The 21,317-nt window shown below is 41.7% G+C and overlaps 1 protein-coding gene across 4 annotated transcripts in view; it reads left to right on the top strand.

The window, feature by feature from the left end:
- The window catches only part of cep112 (centrosomal protein 112), a 182,646-nt gene that overhangs the window by 130,887 nt on the left and 30,442 nt on the right, over nt 1–21,317 (top strand). For all 4 annotated transcript variants that reach the window (XR_015096919.1, XM_086093239.1, XM_086093230.1 and 1 more), the window contains one exon: nt 20,847–20,936. Coding sequence is in view for 3 of the 4 variants with exons in the window: in XM_086093239.1 (XP_085949365.1) it covers nt 20,847–20,936 (90 nt within the window). In the remaining variant the exon portion in view is untranslated. The remainder of the gene's footprint in view (nt 1–20,846; nt 20,937–21,317) is intronic.

Here is a 21,317-nt window from a genome sequence, read left to right as displayed (position 1 = left end):
ATCTACCATTGATTTAATGAGCTCAGGGTTCCCGCGGGGTCTAAAAAAGTATTTTGTCTGTTTGTCTTTGTAGCTGTCTTGTCTATGTGAGGTGAGCAGTGTGACAATCAGTGGTACTTTTTCTCCATGAATCTAGCAATTGTTTCAGTAAATCAATTCATTCATCCATCCGCATTCATCCAGCTTTTTATGTCTGTCTTTCTATAAAATATACATTTAAAAAAAATTTGCATTCATATTTACGCATGGATTTGGCCCTTCTATGTTTAAAATCCACGCTAATGGACAGATGAAGGGTAATGTATTATGCTTGTTGAACAGTCAATATGTGGAGGAACTGAATCTGTGCTTGCATTAGTATGTAAGTGCCTCAATATATATCTTGTATTTATATATTTTTTATATATAATATTTATCATATTGTTATAATATTTTTCATTACTGTAATGAACAAAAGCACAATATTGTGTGTGTTTTTTAGTATGAGCTAAAAAAAAATTACAATATTGTGACCTTTTTTTTATATCGCCAACCTTCCCACAATATCGTGATAATTATCGTACCGTGACCTTTATATCATGATAATATCGTATCGTGATGTTTGGATATTGTTACATCCCTATGCACAATCTGTGGCAATAGATCATTTGAAGATGACTAACTCAAGTTGTTGTTGTTGTTGTTCATGAAATTAATATTATTAATACTGTAGTTAGTTTATTGATATGCTGTTAAGATGGATAAAATACAAACCCTAGGGTGTGTAATTCAATTATTTATGTCCGACAAAGTTCCATGGTAGTTTTCTTTCATTTTGCTGAGGATCTGCAAAGCATCATATTTTTAGATCATTTACATTTCTTTCCTGATCTCTCCTTCTATGGTCAAAATTACATTTCTGTAACATCAATAAAATACCCTTAATAAACTAAACCCTAACATCAACTTGTCACCGTGAGTGTGTGGCTTATCAAGCCTGACTAAAGCTAAATGGCCAGCTGCCACTTAAACACACACAACTTGCACCAATTTGGGTTTTCCCTCCCACGCCATATGTGATGAAAAACGTAATTGTAATTCGAGATGATATTCAGCGACAAAGAAATATAGCTTCAGGTCTCGAGCTTGAGCAAGACTTGCAAACAACACATATGCTAACATACATGCTAACAGTTGACGCGTTTACTCGTCATTAACATCGGCAAACTTTATACAACATATAAATAGCATCACTAGTGTTTTTCCAAAATATGTATACTCACCTGCAAACGTAGAAGCTGCGCCTTTCGCACATATTTTGTGTAACGTTTCGTCGTGTAGCTCAGCTGTTGTTGTGACCGACAGCTTGTTGCATGTCGACGTCTGAGATTGGCTGAATAACATCACGTGATATGTAGCGCTGCGTGCTATTGGTTCAACTGACATGGTAGTCTGCAGCGTTGCCTGCACGTTTCATGAAATACTTGAATTTGGTCAAATGTGCAATAATTATGAGTGCCTACAAACAAAATCTGATTCAGGAAAAAAATACAAAAACTACCGCCTGTGTTGTATGGGAGAATTTTTACATCTACAGCTGTTTGGTGTTGGCATCCCTAGTTTAACATAGTGTAGTCGGATGGTCTGTGGTTTAGTTTATTTAGGCTTCAAGGTATATTTGAAATGTATTGGAAAGCTTAATAGTGCGGGCGTGAATGTGTACACATTGTGAGTTTTTGCCTGTGAAGACTTGCTGTACTGCGCATCTGCCAAATGTGACACAACTCCAACCCACATTACCCTTGCCAAGTGAAAGGTGAGGACACACACACACACACATACATACACCAACCCACACACAGGTCTTGTCTCTTTTATCACACACATACACTGTCTTCCCGCGACTGCATCTCCGAACTCTTCAAACTCAGTTCCCACACACACACACGCACACACGTGCAGAGGCGCACATGCTTCCCTCGTCTTGCCAAAAGGGAGAAGGTGGCTGGTGAATAAACAATGGCACTCCGCCCATGGTGTCACCCGCTCGGGCTTTGATCAGCGCTGTTCTCGCACCCCGCAGCAGCGCTTCCCGTCTCTCTCCAGCCTGCCGTACACACACACGTGCGCGCGCGCACGCAGACACTGAAGTCTTACGTGTGCGCCTTCTCCATCCACACACTCTTTCTGTCCCTCAGGCTCTTAGAGCAAACATAGCTTTGAGTTAGTGCCCTTGTCTCTAACGCCGTTCAATAGCTTTCCCTGGCGCGCGGCCACATGTATGCTCGGTATATTGTGTTTGCACACACCTTTTTGATCCAGGCCCATTCCTGCCGCGCTTGTCAAAGACAAGGTCTTCTTTCGGGTGTAGTGACAGCTTACATAATGCAACGCTGACCGTTGTCCCAGCGTTTGAGGATGACTCGGTACCGTATGTGGCGCACATCACAGTATTTAGTCGCCGCGCCACGTTGCGGTTGGCGGTAATGAAGGCTTCCCGTGCGCGTAAACAAACAATCCTAGTGGGCTAGTGTGTAGTTGCGGTGGTGTTATATATGCATTAGTTTCTGAGGGAGTTAAAAGGATGGATGACTTTGCCTGTGGGAAGAAATGGCAGCAGTGGATCAAGAACAGGTGCTGTGGATACCCGTCTGTGGGTAGAGAGAAAGTGTGTGTGTGTGTGTGTCTTTATTAAGACACATTCCCAACCAAACATTGAACCAAATGTGGTCCTCTTATGTGAAAAAAGTTGCTGATGAAGATGTGGTGCCTCAGTTTTTGTTGACTCTTAAAACATGACCAATATATATTTTTTATGGCTTTTATACAAATGCTGGTAGCTGGGTCTCTGGCGTGCCTGCCCACCCATCAAGAGTGAAATAAAAAAACGAGTAAATCTTGTGTCCGATATAAATCTGATGCATTATTATTATTATTATCATTATCATCATCGTCCTATTTCTGAAAATGTATCAATGAATGAGCGTTTCCCACATCCGCCACCCGAGTTTCTCCACGCTTGACATGATCGGCTAGGCTGGCTGAACACCCAGAACCACGCCAGGCAAGGCAACTTTATTTATTTAGCACATTTCATACACAAGGCAACTAAATGTGCTTCACACAACATCTTAATAGCATAAACAAACCGAACAACTGAAGACATTCACAGAGCAAAAGTAGCTTAAGGTAGTAAATCACTGAGCAGTGAAGGCTTGCGAGTAGTGATGCACCGAATATTCGGCCACCGAAAATAAAATTCAAGCCAAAAGAATATGGCCGAAAGAGGATGTTGTGGTGACGCAAGCAAAACAAAAAACAAAATAACCTGCTGCAAGCATGTGTCTGTTTGAATTAAACACCAAACACGGGAGTGAGTGTCCGCCTTGCCGGTCGCTGGCGTTTGTGAGTACCGGCAGCCTCATTGTACACACCTGAGAAAGAGAGGGTCGCTTGGTAAACTGTCAAAAAAGAGAGCGCTGCAGAGTACTGCACTACAGGTGAGCCACTCTTTCTCCTGCAGCGCCTTCCTTTTTTGCTTCCCTCGAGCGCTTCCACTTTTTCACTTGCATTTTGGTGGCCGTGCTAATTACTTTAGCTAATGTTAGCACTATTGCTACCAACCGTTTTAAAATAAACACTTACCACTATCTCAGGGTGGCGATAGAACTGTACAGGACGGCGTGTGTGACTTTGCAGTCCGTTCCCAAAGCCGATGAGCTGGTGCCGATTTTAAGTGCTCCGCAACGTGTCCCGCTCCAAATAGCCTACAAATGTGTCATTCGCACCGTCATCCGCACCGCACGCATCCGTGCCCGCCGGTGCGAACTACTGTACATTGACTATAAAGTGCAATTGCACCGGCAGAAAATGCTCAGTTGCTCACCCCGCGCTTGGTGTTTAAAGTTTAATTTCTCTGATGTCTGTGGCGTAGACGCATTTCAATTTATACTGTGCTTTGTTAAAATGCCCGTGCTAAATAGGCCTAAATATTTTATAATAATATTATCATTTTAATTAATTATAATAAATGCAATGATAAATTTAAAAAATGGCATCATTTTTTTTCTGTGTTTTAGGTTTTCAGCCAAGCATTTCTCATTTGCGGTTTTGTCCCCAAAAAATTCATTTCGGCGCATCCCTACTTGCGAGTGTTTGCGATTGTATTAAATGTTTTTTCGGCAGGGTTCGTTAAAGATTGCTAATGGTCGCAAAGACATTTGCAAACAGTTTTAATGGTTGCAAACAGTTTTAATGGTTGCAAACAGTTTTAATGGTTGGTTTTTCTTATCATTTGGTGAACGTCTCTTTGTGACCGTTTGCAACCTTACACAAACTTTTGTTACGTTTGCAAATACTTGCAAGCCAAGCTTGCACTAAAAACTAATAGATTTAGTACAGTGCCATTGATTAAAACGTCCTCATCAAAGTCTGAGCTCACACCAAAACCCAACCAGTCAAAACGGCAAACTCTTTTTCAAAAGCCTTTGAGCCATGAGTGATGACATCAATAAGACAATTAGCTGACTAAGCATTTTTAATAGGTGGAAATTAGAGTTAGAGTTCATAGATCTGTGCAACACTTTAAATTGGTACATACAAATAGCAGGCTAAGTAGGGACAGACCATTAGTATTGATTTGTGAAAAAATATGAAATTGACCATGTTTGGACATAACACAATGTTGTACCACACAGAAGGCACCCAGTTCTTATATTCAAATTTGCTTTTAATACTTTAAAAACCCCTTTAAAAAAATTAAGCTCTTTGACATAGTCAGGCCTTGAAAGATGAACCGCAATACTGTATATCATGGGTTTTCGCTGTATAGCCTTGCTTCTCCCTGCTTGTTAACATGACATTTGGATACATTCCAGGCCAGTAAGTTTGCCCGATTTATAATTTAGGTTATTGAAGTCGTGCTCGTCCTTTATGGTTGCTTTTATATTTGAGTGCATTTGTCTTTTTTGTCCATGCTGCTGTCAGCAAAAGCCATCTGACATCAAATCTCTCTCTTTCCATCAGCCTTTGACTGGCTCTCTGCATCTGTTAGCACTCGCCTGCCTTAACACTGATGTTCATGTTGTGCTCGCAACGCTGCATGTTGGCCCGGTGTTGGCGGATTGATGGCTCTTCCGGCCGTGAGTGAGGGCTTCCCGGCCGCGTTTGATCGGCATATCAGACAGAGAGGGGTGGAAGTAGGAGCTGGAGAGATAACATTCCAGGATGCTAAGAGGGAACGTGGGAAGTGGAACAACTCATAGGGACCATCACAGACAACAAAGGGAAATTACTCATTAAACTACAGAAGCCTTCTCATCTGTGCTTGATGAGTCAGTTTTCTTAAAAGGATGTCATCGCTCGACGGCACAGATACCCTCAAGTCCATTTCCAGTTTCACATTTTAAACTGTTGAGATCAGAAAACTCTCCAAAACACTCTCAAACCAGTGTCTGAGGTCGGGCTGAATGATTTTGGACTTGCAATTTTTTTTCTCCTCCCCTCAATATTGTGATTGCAACTTAAACTAAGGCAAATATTGGCATTGATTAAAATCAATGTTTATCTACTGTAAAAACATAATTTAATAAAATGTAACTGTGTGACTTAAATTTTTTTATTTTATGCATTAATTCAGCGGGCGTTGTGTGTCACATGTTACCCGTAAATTTGATGAGAATGCGTGGCAGCTATTCGTGTGAGAATTTATGGATGAATGTCCATTGTAAAGTGCTATATAAAAATCAGTCCAATGCAATCCAGTCCAATCTTTCACAGACGATAAAGAATCTATGCTTAAGAGAATTGTCATATTTTCTGTCCGTTTTCCTTGCCTTCGATTGTGTCAAGTTGTTTAAAGATGTATAGCTCCTGCAATACAAGTGCTACCTTCATTCAATCTTCTCAATCTTTAGTTTAATTTGGTTTAGACCTTTAACAAACCTTCAAAGCGTGAACAGGGTTCTACATTAAGCGTTTTCGGGTGGTGGCCTGATGATCCAAATTGTGGTGACCCTGCCAGAACCAGAACTGGTCCTTTATATCGATGGCCTTGGGCCGATGCCTCACATTAGAATTTAGTTAAATTAGCATTTTGTTTACAAAAATCTATACTATGAGTCGGTCCCCACATATGTGTGTATTTTTTATTTTTTTTATTTTATTTTTTTTACAAATCATTTACCCATCTTGAGTTGAAAATCACTTACTTCTGCCATCTTTGAGGATGATGACTACACAGAATTTATCAATTCATCACTGCAAGCACGACACCACTTTGCAAAACAAAAGATAACTAAAATAACTAACAAAAGATAATAAATAATATAGTGATTCCGAGTAAAATATAAAGTAATTTGTAATTAATAAAAGATAACTCTTAAACATTGTATATTATACTGTATATTAAAAGTGTTGATTTCATCACATTTATTTATGAAATTTGTAGAGCCTTTTGTATTTCTACTTGTGTCCAGACTATTTGGACAGCCTGTAGAATAAAAAATAAAATGGATAAAAAAAAAAAAAAAAAACTAAATACGTAATTAAAATCAAAGAAAATTATCTAGTGGCTATAAAAAGTCCCATTTATAATATGTGGCCGTACAAGTTCTTGTCAAGGCAAGTGCAAAGAATTAAATTCAATACAACACAAGCTGCGATGTCTCAGTCTGAACACTGGGTGGCACACTGGGTCGCACCCACATAATGAGGTACTTCATTAAGACAACCGGAGAAGAAAGCCTTGAAGGTTGAATGGATACTGTAGCATCATGTGCTAACTACAGATTGGTTAATACAATTAACCATTAGATACAAATACAAGATTAATTGCTGAGAGTGCTACACAGATCATCAATGACTGCTACAGGCACAGACGGCGACCCCCGCCCAATTGAAAACTATTTGTGGCGATCAAATTTCTACACTAACCGCCACACGCGTTCCAACTGTCGCATACAAGCAATGCATGGTGGTTTTGAGGACAGATTTGAAACTATTAAGTGAAAGAAATAACGTGCTCATACCTCAACCACTAATTTAGTATTCAAGCAATTAATTCTAGACTGCAGCTGCTGTAATCAGAAAGTGAAAGGGTCAGTAAAATTGCCAAATTGGCTAGATAGAAGTTAACAGTAGGGGCCCGATTAGTCAACAAGAATGGTGACCTTCCTCTCTTTCGTCTCCCTGCTACTTTGCATACAGCTCAGCATGTCTCGTTGGGTAATGACATCTGATTTTTTTAGCACTGCAACTTTCTCCGAAAGTTCCTCTGTGCTCAACAAAAAAAACATTCTGTCTCCTGTTCTTCTTGAAGTTGGCTGCTCTTGTCGCCAACCTTCCTCCACACAGCAGGTTTGGAAAAAGACATGGCTGGGACTGGGTGACAGGATATCATTTCATTCCAATTGGTGTCACTTCAGAATTGCATTTCTCTAAAAGCTAGCAAGAGTCTGACCTATGGTATGATTCCAGGGGAAAAAAACGGCACTACAAAAAACATGGGGGCCACACTAACGTTAAACTTTGATGTAAAGTAAATGGCCTCAAAATATCATCCTGCGGCCCACAAATGCCCCCTAGGCCACGAGTTTGAGACCCCAGCTCTCATATGCCCTCGCTGACAACTTCACTGGGGGCCGCCAGTTTGATGAACTAGCTAAGTAATACCTTGTCAGGTAAAAAAAAAAATATCATATACCTCATGAGAAAGAAAAAAAATCTTTCCACTATATGTATGAAAAGCAAGTTGAAACTCTGATCATATAACTTTATCTTCTTATCAAAAATGTGAATATTACATTGTGGGGGGGTTAAATCAAGTTTTTAAAGTATTGCCAAGTCTTTTTCGCCCGCAGTGCTTTCGCTAAACTTACTTAGCATCTATGGAGCTCCACTACTTGATAAACCTGAGACAAGAACGTAGCAGCACAAACACACACACACACACACACACACACACACACACACACACACACACACACAAATACCCACGCAGGCATATGGTGCATATTTCAGCCTTGTTTCTGATTCTCTTTCTACTGTTGCTCACAGCAGCTGAGAGACAGAGAACAGTACGTTCCCCTTGTGGGCATAGCTCGCTTTGCAGCGTGTCTTCATTACTGGAGCCCTTGTCGGACTATTCTCATCAGTGGCGTCACAATTTCCCGGACCGGAAGGGGGGGCGAAGGGGGTTATAAATGCTTTTCATTTTTTCTTTTTCTGCTCTTGAGGTTTTGCGCATAAACCACTGAGGGGGGGAAGAGAAAATATTGACAGCCCGTATCGATGATATCCACTGAAGCATCTTCTCGCACGTACACACTGACAGAGACGAGAAGTTTCTCCCCTCTAACACCTCAGGAGGGAGACCTCCACCTCCTCCTCCTCCACCTCTTCCTCCTCCTCCTCCTCCTCCTCACTTCTTTACCTTTCTTTCAGTCCTTTTGATAAAAGTGCAGTTAAAAGAGAGTCTGTACTCATCTCTCTGGCCGTCCATCTCTCCTTGAGGTTTGCGCCTCCTTTATTATTTACCAGCAGATCAGTCGACCGTCATGCACACATCGACTAAAGTGTGCGTGTGTGCAGTCCATAGACTGACTTTAGTGCGTGTACGTTGTACTTCGTGCCCCTTGTGCGTGTGTATGCGTCTAGCCTAGAGAGCGTGTGTGTGTGTGCGCGTGTGGCTGGAGGCGGTGCAGTTTTTTGCTCGCTGCAGCCTCAGTGTCATTAGAGGATCTCTTTAATCCAGACTTTGGGAGAAACTTCTGACAGCGGGCTGCAAATAGAAGGCCCCCGCCGCACTTGAAGCGGCTCCTAACAAAACACCCAAGTTTAAAGAGGCCCCTGGCATTTTTCTTTACCTCCTCCACGCCTCCTCCTCCTCTTCTCCCGCTGCCCTCTGTTGCTTTTACTTCACCCGAGGGAGACTCGCTCGCCTTATCTGCGCGAGGAGAAGACCACCCAGGAAAGACCCACATCTCAAGGCGTTGCGTACGTTTGTGTACAAAACGCCGAGATCGCAACCGCGCTCGTTTGACGGTTTATCGCTCACATTTCGGAGACGTTTCTTAAGTTAATATTCATGCGTGCCTGTACCTGCTCGCATGGCTGTGAGCGCTCAGTGTGCGTGTGTATGATCGCACTCATATGCCTCGCTAATCCTCCAAAGCCAAAGTTTGGAATGGAAGTCAAGGGGGGGGGGGGGCGAAAGAAAGAGCGACTTGAAAAGTTTGGTTTTGGCTGGGGATTATGTGCAAAATGAGCGGAATTGTACGGACTTTCCATTGCCACTGGGCCCGTGCGCTAATTCGCTAGCTAACGGCCAATCAGAGTGATCATTTGTCCCGACATTCCCACGCTTCAACCTGTTGAATCTGCCCAAGACGCTCTTCAACGGCTCAGACGTTAGAACGGTGATTTTATACATTAATCAGACGGCTCTTACAAATGCCCGGACACTTCCCGACTTCCGACGTCTAATTGGTTTATCGAGGCCTTAATAGTCAGGCTTTTATTTTTCTCATCTCCAATCATGCATCAGTTGTTTCAAGCTAAGTAAGAACCGTGTAATGGACAACCAGTGGTCACATTTCAGATTGTCTGCAACCTTTCTCTTTACGCATTTTCTTCTCTCTCTCTCTCTCTCTCTCTCTCTCTCTCTCTCTCTCTCTCTCTCTCTCTCTCTCTCTCTCTCTCTCTCTCTCTCTCTCTTTCGCTCTCTCTGTCTCTGTCCCTGTCTCTCTCGGTCTCTCTCTCTCTGTCTCTGCCTCTCTCGGTCTCTCTCTCTCTCTCCCTCTCTGTCTCTCTCTGGCTCTGTCTCTCTCGGTCTCTCTCTCTTTCTCTCTCTCTGTCTCTCTCGGTCTCTCTCTCTCTCTGTCTCTGCCTCTCTCGGTCTCTCTCCCTCTCTCTCTTGGTCTATGTCTCGGTCTCTCTCGGCCTCTGTCGCTCTCTTTCTCTCTCTCTCTCTGTCTCTGTCTCTCGGTCTCTCTCTCTTTCTCTCTCTCTGTCTCGGTCTCTGTCTCTCTCGCTCTGTCTATCTCTCTGTCTCTGTCTCTGTCTCTGTCTCTGTCTCTCTCAGACTGTCTCTGTCTCGGTCTCTCTCGGTCTCTGTCGCTCTATTTCTCTCTCTCTCTCTGTCTATGTCTCTCTCGGTCTCTCTCTCTTTCTCTCGCTCTCTGTCTCTGTCTCTCTCGCTCTGTCTGTCTCTGTCGCTCTCGGTCTCTCTCTCTTTCTCTCTCTCTTTGTCTCGCTCTCTGTCTCTCTCGGTCTCCCCCCCCTCCCTCCAATTTTCTCTGAGTAAGTCAGATTCTCCCGCTTCTTCCCCGTCCGTCTGTTTCACAACAATCCCAGCCTGCATGACAGATAAATGCCGTATCGCTCTGAGCATCTGGACGCACTTAACCACAAACCTCCACACACACACGTAGGCCATTTTAAGAAGCATTTGAATATTCTAGATGTTTCATGCAAATGTAAATTAAGCTTATTGTGCTGTCTTCTGTGCTATTGCAAAATAAACTCAATTAAACACAATATATGTATTTGTTACAGCATATATAAATCTAAAATCCCTTAATGTCAACCATTAAGAGCACATTAGTACAGTCTGTTTTTAAATGTTTTACTCTGACAGTCAGTCAGAAACACTACAAAAACTAAACTCGGATCTGCTTTTGGGAAAGGCTGCTATGGGAGCAGACACAACACATTTAGTAATATCTATAGTGTCTTCTTGCGATCTTTTTATTTGACTTTTATTGGACTAAATATGACGTATACATCATGACTATCAATCACATCTGTCTGCCGCTGTGGCTAAACATTTCCACCGTTATTGTATGATTCATCAGGGGACTGATTTTTACTCCCGATTAGTCCCTATTATTGTAATGACTTCAACCCTCAGAGATGTTTTTGAAGAGCATAAATACAGAAGCCACATGAAAGAGACAAAACATGACACCAGCGAGGCCCACTAGAAAGTCTTGCTTCCCAGAAGACCTGCAAAAACGCTGTGTCACAGTTGCGGGAATCACAAGTGGTTTTATTGTAAAGATGTGGCCTTGAGGGCAGGAGGGGGGAGGGGGGAGGGGGGGTTGTTGTTGGCCCATCACGCTTGATCATCTTCTTCCGGGACAGCAGGGATCGATGTTGAATTTAGAGTCCCACTGGATAGTTTCTCCTCCCAACTCCTAGTTGATTTATTCATCTGGCATCTTTACATGAAACAGTGGTTTCTAGTTGAAAAAATAGCCAGTGTACTGAGCAGTTAGCATTATTGATAGGGGCAGTCCTATTAGTTTAACTTAGCTTCAAACCAAAATGGCTGAATACTAGTCAGTAAGTACCATCTTCTTCACTTACAGTATGTCATTTCAGGCAATTGTGCTAAAATATCTGCAATCTTTAAATTCTCTGTGGTCAATCATAAAGATGCCTTGAGTGTGGCTTGAAGGGAAAGTAAAGTCAAAATCCATCTCAAGGCAGCCATTTTGCCGCTTGCTGTTGACATCACAGTGCCTAAGGGATCAGGTAACGACCACGGCCCACCTGTGTTCTGGGTTTGGTTAGGTGACGTTCATAAGCTACCACTGTGATGGAAAACCACACCTGAAAGCCACCGCCGTCTTTTGTTGAATCTGCTGCAATTGTTTCAGTTAGTGATTTATTGTCACCAATGCTATTGACTAAGGCTCATTTGGTGGAATTCACTCGTAGGAGTTGGTCAAAGTGCAAGCCCTGGAATTCACGCTAAATGCCTGTTTTAAACAAAACAACATTTTGTAATGCTTCTTGAGTAACATCTATGCTAAAAATCTCTTTGGATGCCGCCAATGTTTACAAGCTGTCAGTCATATTTCACTTGACGTGAGACAGAAAACGACGCCCTAAAGCTGCCGCCGTCTGTTTGATCTGCCGCACGAGCTTTCCCGGTTTCAAGTTTGGCAAACGGGGTTTGCGTAACAATGATGCTGTACTACCGCCAAAGCAACTGCCATGCAAAAGTTGTAAAACTGGCGAAACGGGGACTTTTGCACTGCTGCACCTGGTTGTTAACTTTTTACAGTACAGGGCAAGAGATGCGTTCCGTGACCCTGATGACATGAGACGTTTTCCTAGTCAAAATAATTATAATGATAAGAATCGTAAAACATTTGTGAACTCTAAAGACAATGTTTCATGTAACATTTGAACATTCTTAACTGAGATCCAAGTGCCTGGGAGGTGAATATCATAACAAGGAACACAGCTGTCTTTGAAGTGCCGTACTTTCTATTCCATTCTTTTTTTGTTAGTAAAGTCGTACCTTGACATGTCCTAATTCACTTCAGTGAAGTGTGAAAAGAAAGTGCAATTAATGTGGAACTTTTCAATAACAAAATAAGTATATGAACATTTTTGGGGGGGATAAATATTACTCAGGTTTACAAATTTCTGAGATTAGTCAGGTTTCCATCCAAATGTTTCAAAATTTGTATGCAAATTTTGTGAAGATACGAAAAACGGACATGCAACTTATGCCCGTTTCCATCTGCTCTTCTTTTGCGAATATGCGCCGCGAGATGACGTAGTGACGGAACTTAGGGACAATGGGGAGTTCCAGGTGGGAGTGTTAGTTTTGACGGACTGAACGGAAGTAGTTTGTCTTGTTGGCTTCTAGGGATGGGAATCTTTGAATGTCTCATGATCCGATTTCGATTTTTGGGTGTGCGATTCGATTCAGAATCGATTTTCTATTCAGAACGATTTTTGATTCAAAATTATTTGATTGACAATGATTTTTGCTTCAATTTATAGATGTTCAAAGAATCGTAATGATCTACTCCAGTCTGACTCGCTAATGCTAATTAGTGCGCACTTTTATCACTCAAAAGAACGGCTCCACGCTGCAAAAAAACTACTTTTATTGGAATAACTGGATCGTGACTTTTTCCTTCTACTCTTTAATGTGGCTACAAATTAACAGTGTATCAGACCGCGTGGAACCACATTGCCTCTAAGTGGCCAAATCGGGTACAACATGAACAGCGCTCCCAACACAGGCACACACAAACAAAGGGAAGACAGTAGAAAATAATTTTAATAAAATCAATTTTGGGACATTTCAAATCGATTCTGAATCGTACTAAATGAGAATTGCGATTCTTATGATAATCGATTTTTTGGCACGCCCCTATTGGCTTCCCTCCAGCATGTAAGTGAAGTGTGTCGTTACATTGAGAGCTGATGTTAATAAAGCCATCTAAAATTGCATTCATGTTTTTTTATTTTTTTATTATAAAAATAATTGTGTTTCTTCGTCTCCCCAAACATATCTTACTTTATCATCCGCCATTATTGTGACTACAAATGTGTAGTATCGGCCAACATGTGCAACGTATATCCGCTCTAGTCGCTTATTCGCAAAACCTGTTTCCATCGCCAAAATGCGCATTTTCCATTTTTCGATACGCTTCAAAAATCACCCCCTCCAAGCGTAAAAACTTTTTTTTCGAATTTCTGGCATTTCCATTTTGTTTCTTTTTCGCAATTCTTGAAATTTTTAATATAAATAGGTGGATAGAAACCCACCTATGGACACGGAAGGATGCTCAACAGCACTTTCTCTCTAACATCATAAATGTCATTCGTGCCATGTCACGTATTGCAGTTGTCTTTATTGTTTTGCTGTAAATTAGCCTTCGTATGGCTCCCAAGAAGCAAAATGCAAGTGAAACCCTGAAAAGTGTCATCCACTGAGCTCTCGCTGGTTAGGTAAGCCGTCCTCAAGCCCTGCTGCCGGAGCTGCTTTGCAAGGAAGGGAGGGAGTGAGCTAAAGGAGAGCTACAAGGCACTCTCTAGGCCAGTGGTTCTCAACTCGTGGGTCGGGACCCAGAAGTGGGTCACGGATAGCGAGTAAAATGGTTGCATGTGGTTTGAGATATATATATACATATGTATTTATTTATTTATTTATTTATTTTATTTTATTTTTTATTTTATTTTTTCTGTACAGTACACGAGTGTAACCAAGTTCCCGTACCAAATATATGAAGCAGGCTTGTCTGCAATAAAACAGGTCAATTATTGTATATGACTTCAAAATATATATGTTTTTGTTTTTTAAAAAGGCTTTGCTTTTGTGAACATTAGCTTGTTCAATGACTGAGTATTTCTTGTTCAATGTTTTGTTTAATGCCTGTTTAAAGGGGGCTATTGTAAAGGTGCTCCTATTTTTGATGGTAAATGTTTTAAGAATTATATACATGTTCTTTATTTTTGATTCATTGACATAACAACTAGAATGGAGGATAAAAGCCCAGTAGAGGATTAGTTATTGTATACAGAAGTGACTAGTTGGACCATCGATTGTAATTACGGTAAGTAAAAAAACAACAACAACAAAAAGTGATTTCACACCCATCGTTCTTCTTAATGTATGCCATCTTTGATACGTTGATAGAAAGCCTACATTGTTTCGATATTTGCAATTATTAACAGTTAACGCATTGATGGACTTTTTTCTGTCTGACTTTGAAATGTCCGACAGTATTTGACTGCAGCTCACCTAATTAACAGACTAATTAACTTTCTTAGCATCCTTAATTGGCAGTTAAATATAATTTTGAGGTGGAGTTGTGTTGATGTTGGAAGTCGACAGTCGTGTGAGGACGAGTCGAGCTGGCCGCCTTTGAGCTGCGATGCCTTCCACTGTGTGGGTCAAATTTAACCCTATAATGCCTGAATCATGAAAAAGTTTAGATGGTTTGGAAATTAAGTATTTATTGGTCCTTTTGGTCAAACAATTTGTATTTTTTTAAATCAACTTCAACATATGACTTTTGATTTGTGTCATATTTGATACATCCGGTCACAATGCTTTAAATTTGCACATTTATGATATTATAATAAACAGACATATCTGACATATTAGTATTTCGAAAAATCAAAAAGAACAGTTCCCACTATTAATAATTATATGTGTCTCTCCTTTCTCAATTGGGGTGATCATTCAAGGTTGCTGGAAAAGCCATCAGCTGGGTGATACTGCCCTCTAATGGATTATCTGTGCAATGCATGTGTCAGATCATATACGTCAGCGTTTTAATGGGATGGGGGGTGGGATTATACTCATGATATAGAGGGCTCAAAATGTCTTGTTTTTAATATGATATGTTTGGCTTTAGTAGCATGGCAATTGCATCAACATCACTGTTGCACTTGGAAGGCTTTTATTTGGAAGTTGGCCTCCGCAGCGCTTTCGGCGGACTATGCACAAACCGAACCGTGGCGTTTGACGTACACGCGCCGTGCGTCTGGATGGTTTATTTATTTATTTTACCAGCATAGGCTGTACAGTTAGCCACATTCGCGGGTGGATTGGTGGCAGTGTGTAGCCCTGTTAAGAAAGGGGCAAGGAATGTTACTTCTGTGTTCTTGGGCAACAATGCAACTCAGCCACTGGTTAGCAATGTGCTTTTGGCGATACAACAAATTAATTTTAAGCAGCGTTTAAAAATATCACTGTGTTTTCAGAGGCTGTTTTGATGACATTTTATAAAACACATATATAATCATTGTCTTTATTGATATGATTTGATATTAAGGTAGCCATTTCCTCACATTATTTCTGGATTTGCTGTCATGATCCTTCTGATTCGCTCTGTTCCATCCGTGACGCCCATCACAAAATCCATTATAAAATCAAAGAAAAAGTAATTGCTTGGAGTGGGTTGAAGTCTTGAGATGTGTTTTTCTGGAAAATGTTGTTTAAATTGAATGGAATGTGCCAGTTGCATAAGGACAAGGTCTTCGTCTCACACAGACGAAGCATGTCTTAGTTGCTGCAATCCGCTCGCTTCTTGTGCTCGTCAATGTTTTTCCAGTGAAACGCAAGCTTTGGTTGACGATCAACAAAATAGAATGATGAAATCGACAGCAACGCTTGTAGCGATGTGGGCAGTGATGGGGCGGGATCGCGACCGTCTGCAAAGTAATCTGATTAATACGATCAAGACGGTGAACAGCAGCTCCTTTTTTTTTTTTTTTTTTTAATGAAGTCTGTTGATCTGGAAATGAATCTCCACAAGGTTTTCACTCTCCGCCGCTTGGGAGGAAGGACAGCAGGCACAGTGTGGTGGGTTTTTTTTTTCATAGTTTTCCAATGATCAAAAGACAGCGATGGCGCATAAAAACAGAAAATGTCATGTGAACTTTCACTCTGGCTTTGACAAAGTATGAGTCACAACAAATGTGCCGCCTGTTTTTTGTTTTCCTCTTTAAACAAGTACAGCGGAACAAAAGTCAGACGACCGAAACATTGTACTCTCTCTCAAATGATCGGAAAGAGGAAAACTCTCATGAACATGAAATGGCTGCTCAGTCCAATATGAGCAAAATAACTCATTAAATATCAATCAAATTGATACATACATTTTAGCACTGTAAACAAGCACACAAATGGTGCAAATTTTAGAGAACAGCAGTGCTCTAAAAAAAACTCAAATTTCAAAGGGTGAGTGGTTTTAATAATAATAATAATAATAATAATAATACATACATACCCAATTCCAAAAAAGTTGGGACAGCCTGCCAGATGAAACTCAAGTACAAAGAAGAAGCCACTTTTTAAAGCAGACCAAGAAGTGCAGGTGTTTCTCTGGGCCAGGGCTTATTTAAAATGGAATATGGCAAAGTGGAAACCTGTTTTGTGGTCAGACCAATCACGATTGGAAGTTCTTTGTGGAAAACTGGGGCGCTATATCATACTGACTAAAGAGGACAAGGACAACCCAAGTTGTTATCAGCACTCAATTTATAAGCCTGGTATATTGTTGCATGGGCAGCTTCCACATCTGGAAAGGCATCGTCAATGCAGAAAGGTATATTCCGATTGGAGAACAACATCTGCTCCCATCCAGGCATCATCACTTTCAGAGAAGATCTTGCATTTCTCAACGCCATAATGCCAGACCACATGCAGCACCAATTACAACATCATGGCTGCGTAGCAAAAGGATGCGGGGATTGAAATGGCCAGCCTGCAGTCCACTTCTTTCACTTCTAGAGCACATTTGGCGCATCATAAAGGGGCGGGTGCAACTGTTGTAAGCAGAAGAGGGGATGCCTCACAGTGGTGAAAATGGCCTTGTTTCAACTTTTTGAAGATTTGTTGACACCATGGAATTTAAAACCAACATAGTTTTCCCTTAAAATGATACATTTTCTCAGTTTAAACTTTTGACCTGTTCGCTATGTTCTATTCTGAATAAAATATGAGAATTTGGCACTTCGACATAAGTTTTTATTCACAATTTGTATCGTATCCCAAGTTTTTGGGAATTGGGTTTGTAATAATGCATCAGATTTATATAGCGCTTTTCTAGACACTCAATGACGCTTTACATGGGAATGGATACATTATTTATGCACTCACATTCACACTGTGGTGGTGGTAAGCTACTTCAGTAGCCACAGCTGCCCTGGGGCAGGCTGACGGAAACATGGCTGCCAGTGTGTTCGCACCTTCCATACACCAGTAGCACTGGAGGCAATGTGTGTGAAAGTGCCTTGCCCAAGGACACGACGACACATAACTTGGGGAGAGCGGGGATCGAACAGCCGACCTTCTGGTTACTGAACGACCGTCTCGACACCCTGAGCCACGGCCGCCGCGGTTTGGTTTTTCTTTTTCTTTATTTATTTTTATTTTTATATATTTGCATATCATTTTAAAAGCAGGAGGGGGGGGGGGTACGTTTATTTAGTTTCAAGGTTGTTGTTTTTTCATTTTCCTTTATTTAAACCCATTACAGTAGCTTACAATAATAATATAATAAACCTGTCCTGTCATTTATTTTAATATTGGGTATGATGCTGATACAGGGAACTAAGTAGGGATGCACAATAACTGTTTTTTTTTCACCAATACATTAACCGAGAACTTACTGCTTTTCCAAACCAATAATAATAACTTTTTTTGTAAACTACAATTATTTGTGTTGTTGCAGCTCAATCCTGCTTCCTACTAATGTAGCGGGGTCAGAGGATGACAAAAAAAAAAAAAAACTGGTTAATGATCATATATCTCAATAAATCAGAATATTATAGATAACTTTGTTTCAGTAGTTGAGTCATACTAAGTTAGAATAATATCGTACATAAACATTAAAATGCTTTTAAATATAGAAATGTGGGAGGAATTGTTTTTAATGAATTAGTGTATGAGTATAACACAGGGTCTCCCAAAAGTCACTGGCTAAGCTTTATGGTCGTCGCACTATTCCAACGTGTTGCACAATTTACGCAATCCATGTCAAGTTTCTCGAAACAAAGGCCTGTCCAAATGATGCCTGAAACGAAAAGGGAGCGACTTCTATTTGGGCCACCTTGTATGCAAGTCCAATTTTCTCCAGTATCACAGTACTTTTGTACTGGTGTAACAGAAATTTGAGTATGGAACATTAATTTTATCGTTTTGAAATTAAAATTTGAACTTGGAATTGAGATGTTTCTGGGGTTGGTGAAGGACTCTGGTTGGTGGCCCGGTGGGTGGTGGGTGGTGTCTGGTCGCTGCTGGATTTCACTTTCCTTTCTTTTCTTTGGTCCTTCCTCGGGTCTCCTGACGGCGGTGTTCGGTTTGGGTGAACGGTATGGGATTTTTTAATAGGTTTTTGGTGAACTAATGAATACACACACACTCACACGCACGCACGCACATACACATACTCACCCACATACAAAAAAATAAAAATAAAATAAAAAAGAGAGCAATGATGATGACATGTCAAATCGGTAAAATTACTGAACAATACTGAGCTCTTAAGAAAAAAAGAAAAACTTGAACTTGGAAGTCAACCCTCGTCACTCAACGGTCCGGTTGCACAAACCCGCAGTAGTTTGAAGGGAGGTCCATCCCGGACCCCCTGAAGCCCAAAACACATTTTAATGTCACAGATTTATGTCAGCGCGGAGGCTTGAGCATTTGGTGGTCATGCCTCTCACCTGGCTGGCCCCGGGACGCACAAGAGATGAACTCACACCTGGCCTGCTCACTCAACTCCAGCGGGGGGAGACGCAGAGGTTATTGAAACCCACCCCAGCCCACTCCGCCGTGGCCGCCCCTCACACACTTGTTGCTACGTGTGTGCGTGTGTACTGCACATGTGCACCTTTCACTCTCTGCTTTTCATGCCGAATAATCAAAGATGAAGTGTCCACATGTGCGCTCCAAACATCTGGTTCTGTGTTTCATGCACAAACTGCACCATTCTTTCCATTCACACACACACACAATGCATTAATGACTTTCTTTCCTCTCTCATTCCTTTTTTTCTTCTTGTCGGAATCTTGAAGAGCCAAACTGATTGAAGCTGCCGCCCAGTTGGGAAATGTAATCAACTAAGCTCTTAGAACAAATTTGAACGGATGATGCCCCGCTTTTATTGCCTCTAAAATAATAAATATAACACAGTGCCTTTAATGATGGGCTTTGCAACGCCTCGGAAAGTTGGCTAATTCCCAGATTGAGGACGTATCGGCCCTCGTCTTATAAAATAACTTAATGAGGTCAGCGTTGCCGTAATTAGTGTGATGACATAATTATTACCCATCAACACACAAGGAGCAATTGGGTTTGATCTCTTTCTTTGTTCCTGCCTTTCTTTGACTTCAATTATCCTAGTAGGCCGTTTACAAAAGGCAGTTGCAACCTTGCTGTGTGGAAGCTTATCTAGCTGCAGCGGTGGTGCAATTTTTTTTTTATCTTGTACCAATACTTTTGTCTGATTTATTGCAATCTGACTGCAGGCAACCGTGTTCGTACAAGAAAGAAGCAGCGCTTGGCAATACATCGCTCTTCATTTGTGCCCCTACAAAAAAACAGACAATGCCAAGAGTGTCCTGTTAATACACACCCAACTTATTCAGCATACATTGTATTGGTATTGCCTGCTGCTGGTTCTTGCATATGTTTAAAACCAGAAACATTTATCAACTTGTACTTGAAAGGAATTGGACTGCTATTCATACAGCGCTTTTTTACCTATCGTGCCCAAAGCGCTTTACAAAGCCTCACATTCACCAGTGGTCGGCTGCACGTCCATTGGGAGCAAATTGGGGTTCAGTGCCTTGCTCAAGTACACTTTGACGTGGTCACCACGGGTGAGAATGCAACCCACCGCCTCACGGATGGGAGTCGACCACTCTACCACTGAGCCACGCCGCCCACTTGAACAGTTTACTTTCACGCAAGTTTTTCTTCAAATTGCATCAAATTCATGATATCAAATGTGTACATTATTTTGAGAGTAACTTGTCTACTGAAGGCTAAACATGTTTCAGTTGACAGGTTTTGCTTTTCCATGCATATTTTGATTGGCTTTTACATCTGTGATGTTGCGATGCTGTTTATCGGCAATTCAAACTTTGAGTGGCAATTGCCGGCCACTCATGAATACTAGTAGCGGTATCCTGCACACTGTACGACAGTTAAAAAAAGGAAAAAAAATGTTTGTAGTGGAGAAAAATTGCAGTTAATGAAATCCTTTCCCTTTTAGCAAAAACCTAAAGACTTTATTTGCGTTAGTGAGCCGCAATGTGGGCCTGATTTGGCCCCCGCGCCTTTTATTTGACACCTTTTCCCAGCTAAATTGCAATTGTCCATTAAGATCCCGTGTGCATCCATCCATGGCGCTTACATGTCCCAACATTTTTTTCCCCCACCATTCTCTCAGCCAGCAGCCTCATTCATATTCCGCCCGTGTGTCTTTCATGCTCAAATATAGCCTCATCCTACGTCAGTTCCACGTTGCGCCGCACACACATCTCGAGCTGATGTTCCATCAGCCTGCCGACAGCGCTGACTGCCTTCTGCCTTCCCTCAGGCTCTGCAGGAGAAGGTGGAAAGTCTACAGAGGCGGCTGCGCAGCTCGGAGAAGGCGCTGCTCAGCAAAGAGCTGGCGAGCGAAGAGAAGGTAATCAGACGCTCCTTGTCTGCGTTTGTTCACATGCGTGACTCACTCCAGCTTAACGTTGCATCACTCGCCGCCCGACGCCGTCTGTCACATCTTCGCGCTTCGGTTTAACGTCCCCGCACTTCATATCTTTACCAGACGCTACAGAAGGTTACACAAGACACATCGAATGAATTCTACCCTCTTGGTTTGTGCGCCAATATCCAACAATCCCCCATGACGCTAGCATCATTCAAGAGATGCCCCCTCGTGCATTTCCCAAATTCTTCAAGATTTGGCTTCAAGAGGCAGCGCCTCGGGCCAGGAATGCCACCACCGTCTGTGTTTAGAGAGAAGCCTGCGCGCACACACGCACACACTCTCCCCGTGGCTCTTGAGAAT

Source organism: Leptonotus elevatus, chromosome 1 (genome assembly GCF_054856555.1).
Source record: "Leptonotus elevatus isolate MCC_2025b chromosome 1, RoL_Lele_1.0, whole genome shotgun sequence".
Lineage (NCBI taxonomy): Eukaryota > Metazoa > Chordata > Actinopteri > Syngnathiformes > Syngnathidae > Leptonotus > Leptonotus elevatus.
This window is presented reverse-complemented; position numbering and strand designations above follow the sequence as displayed.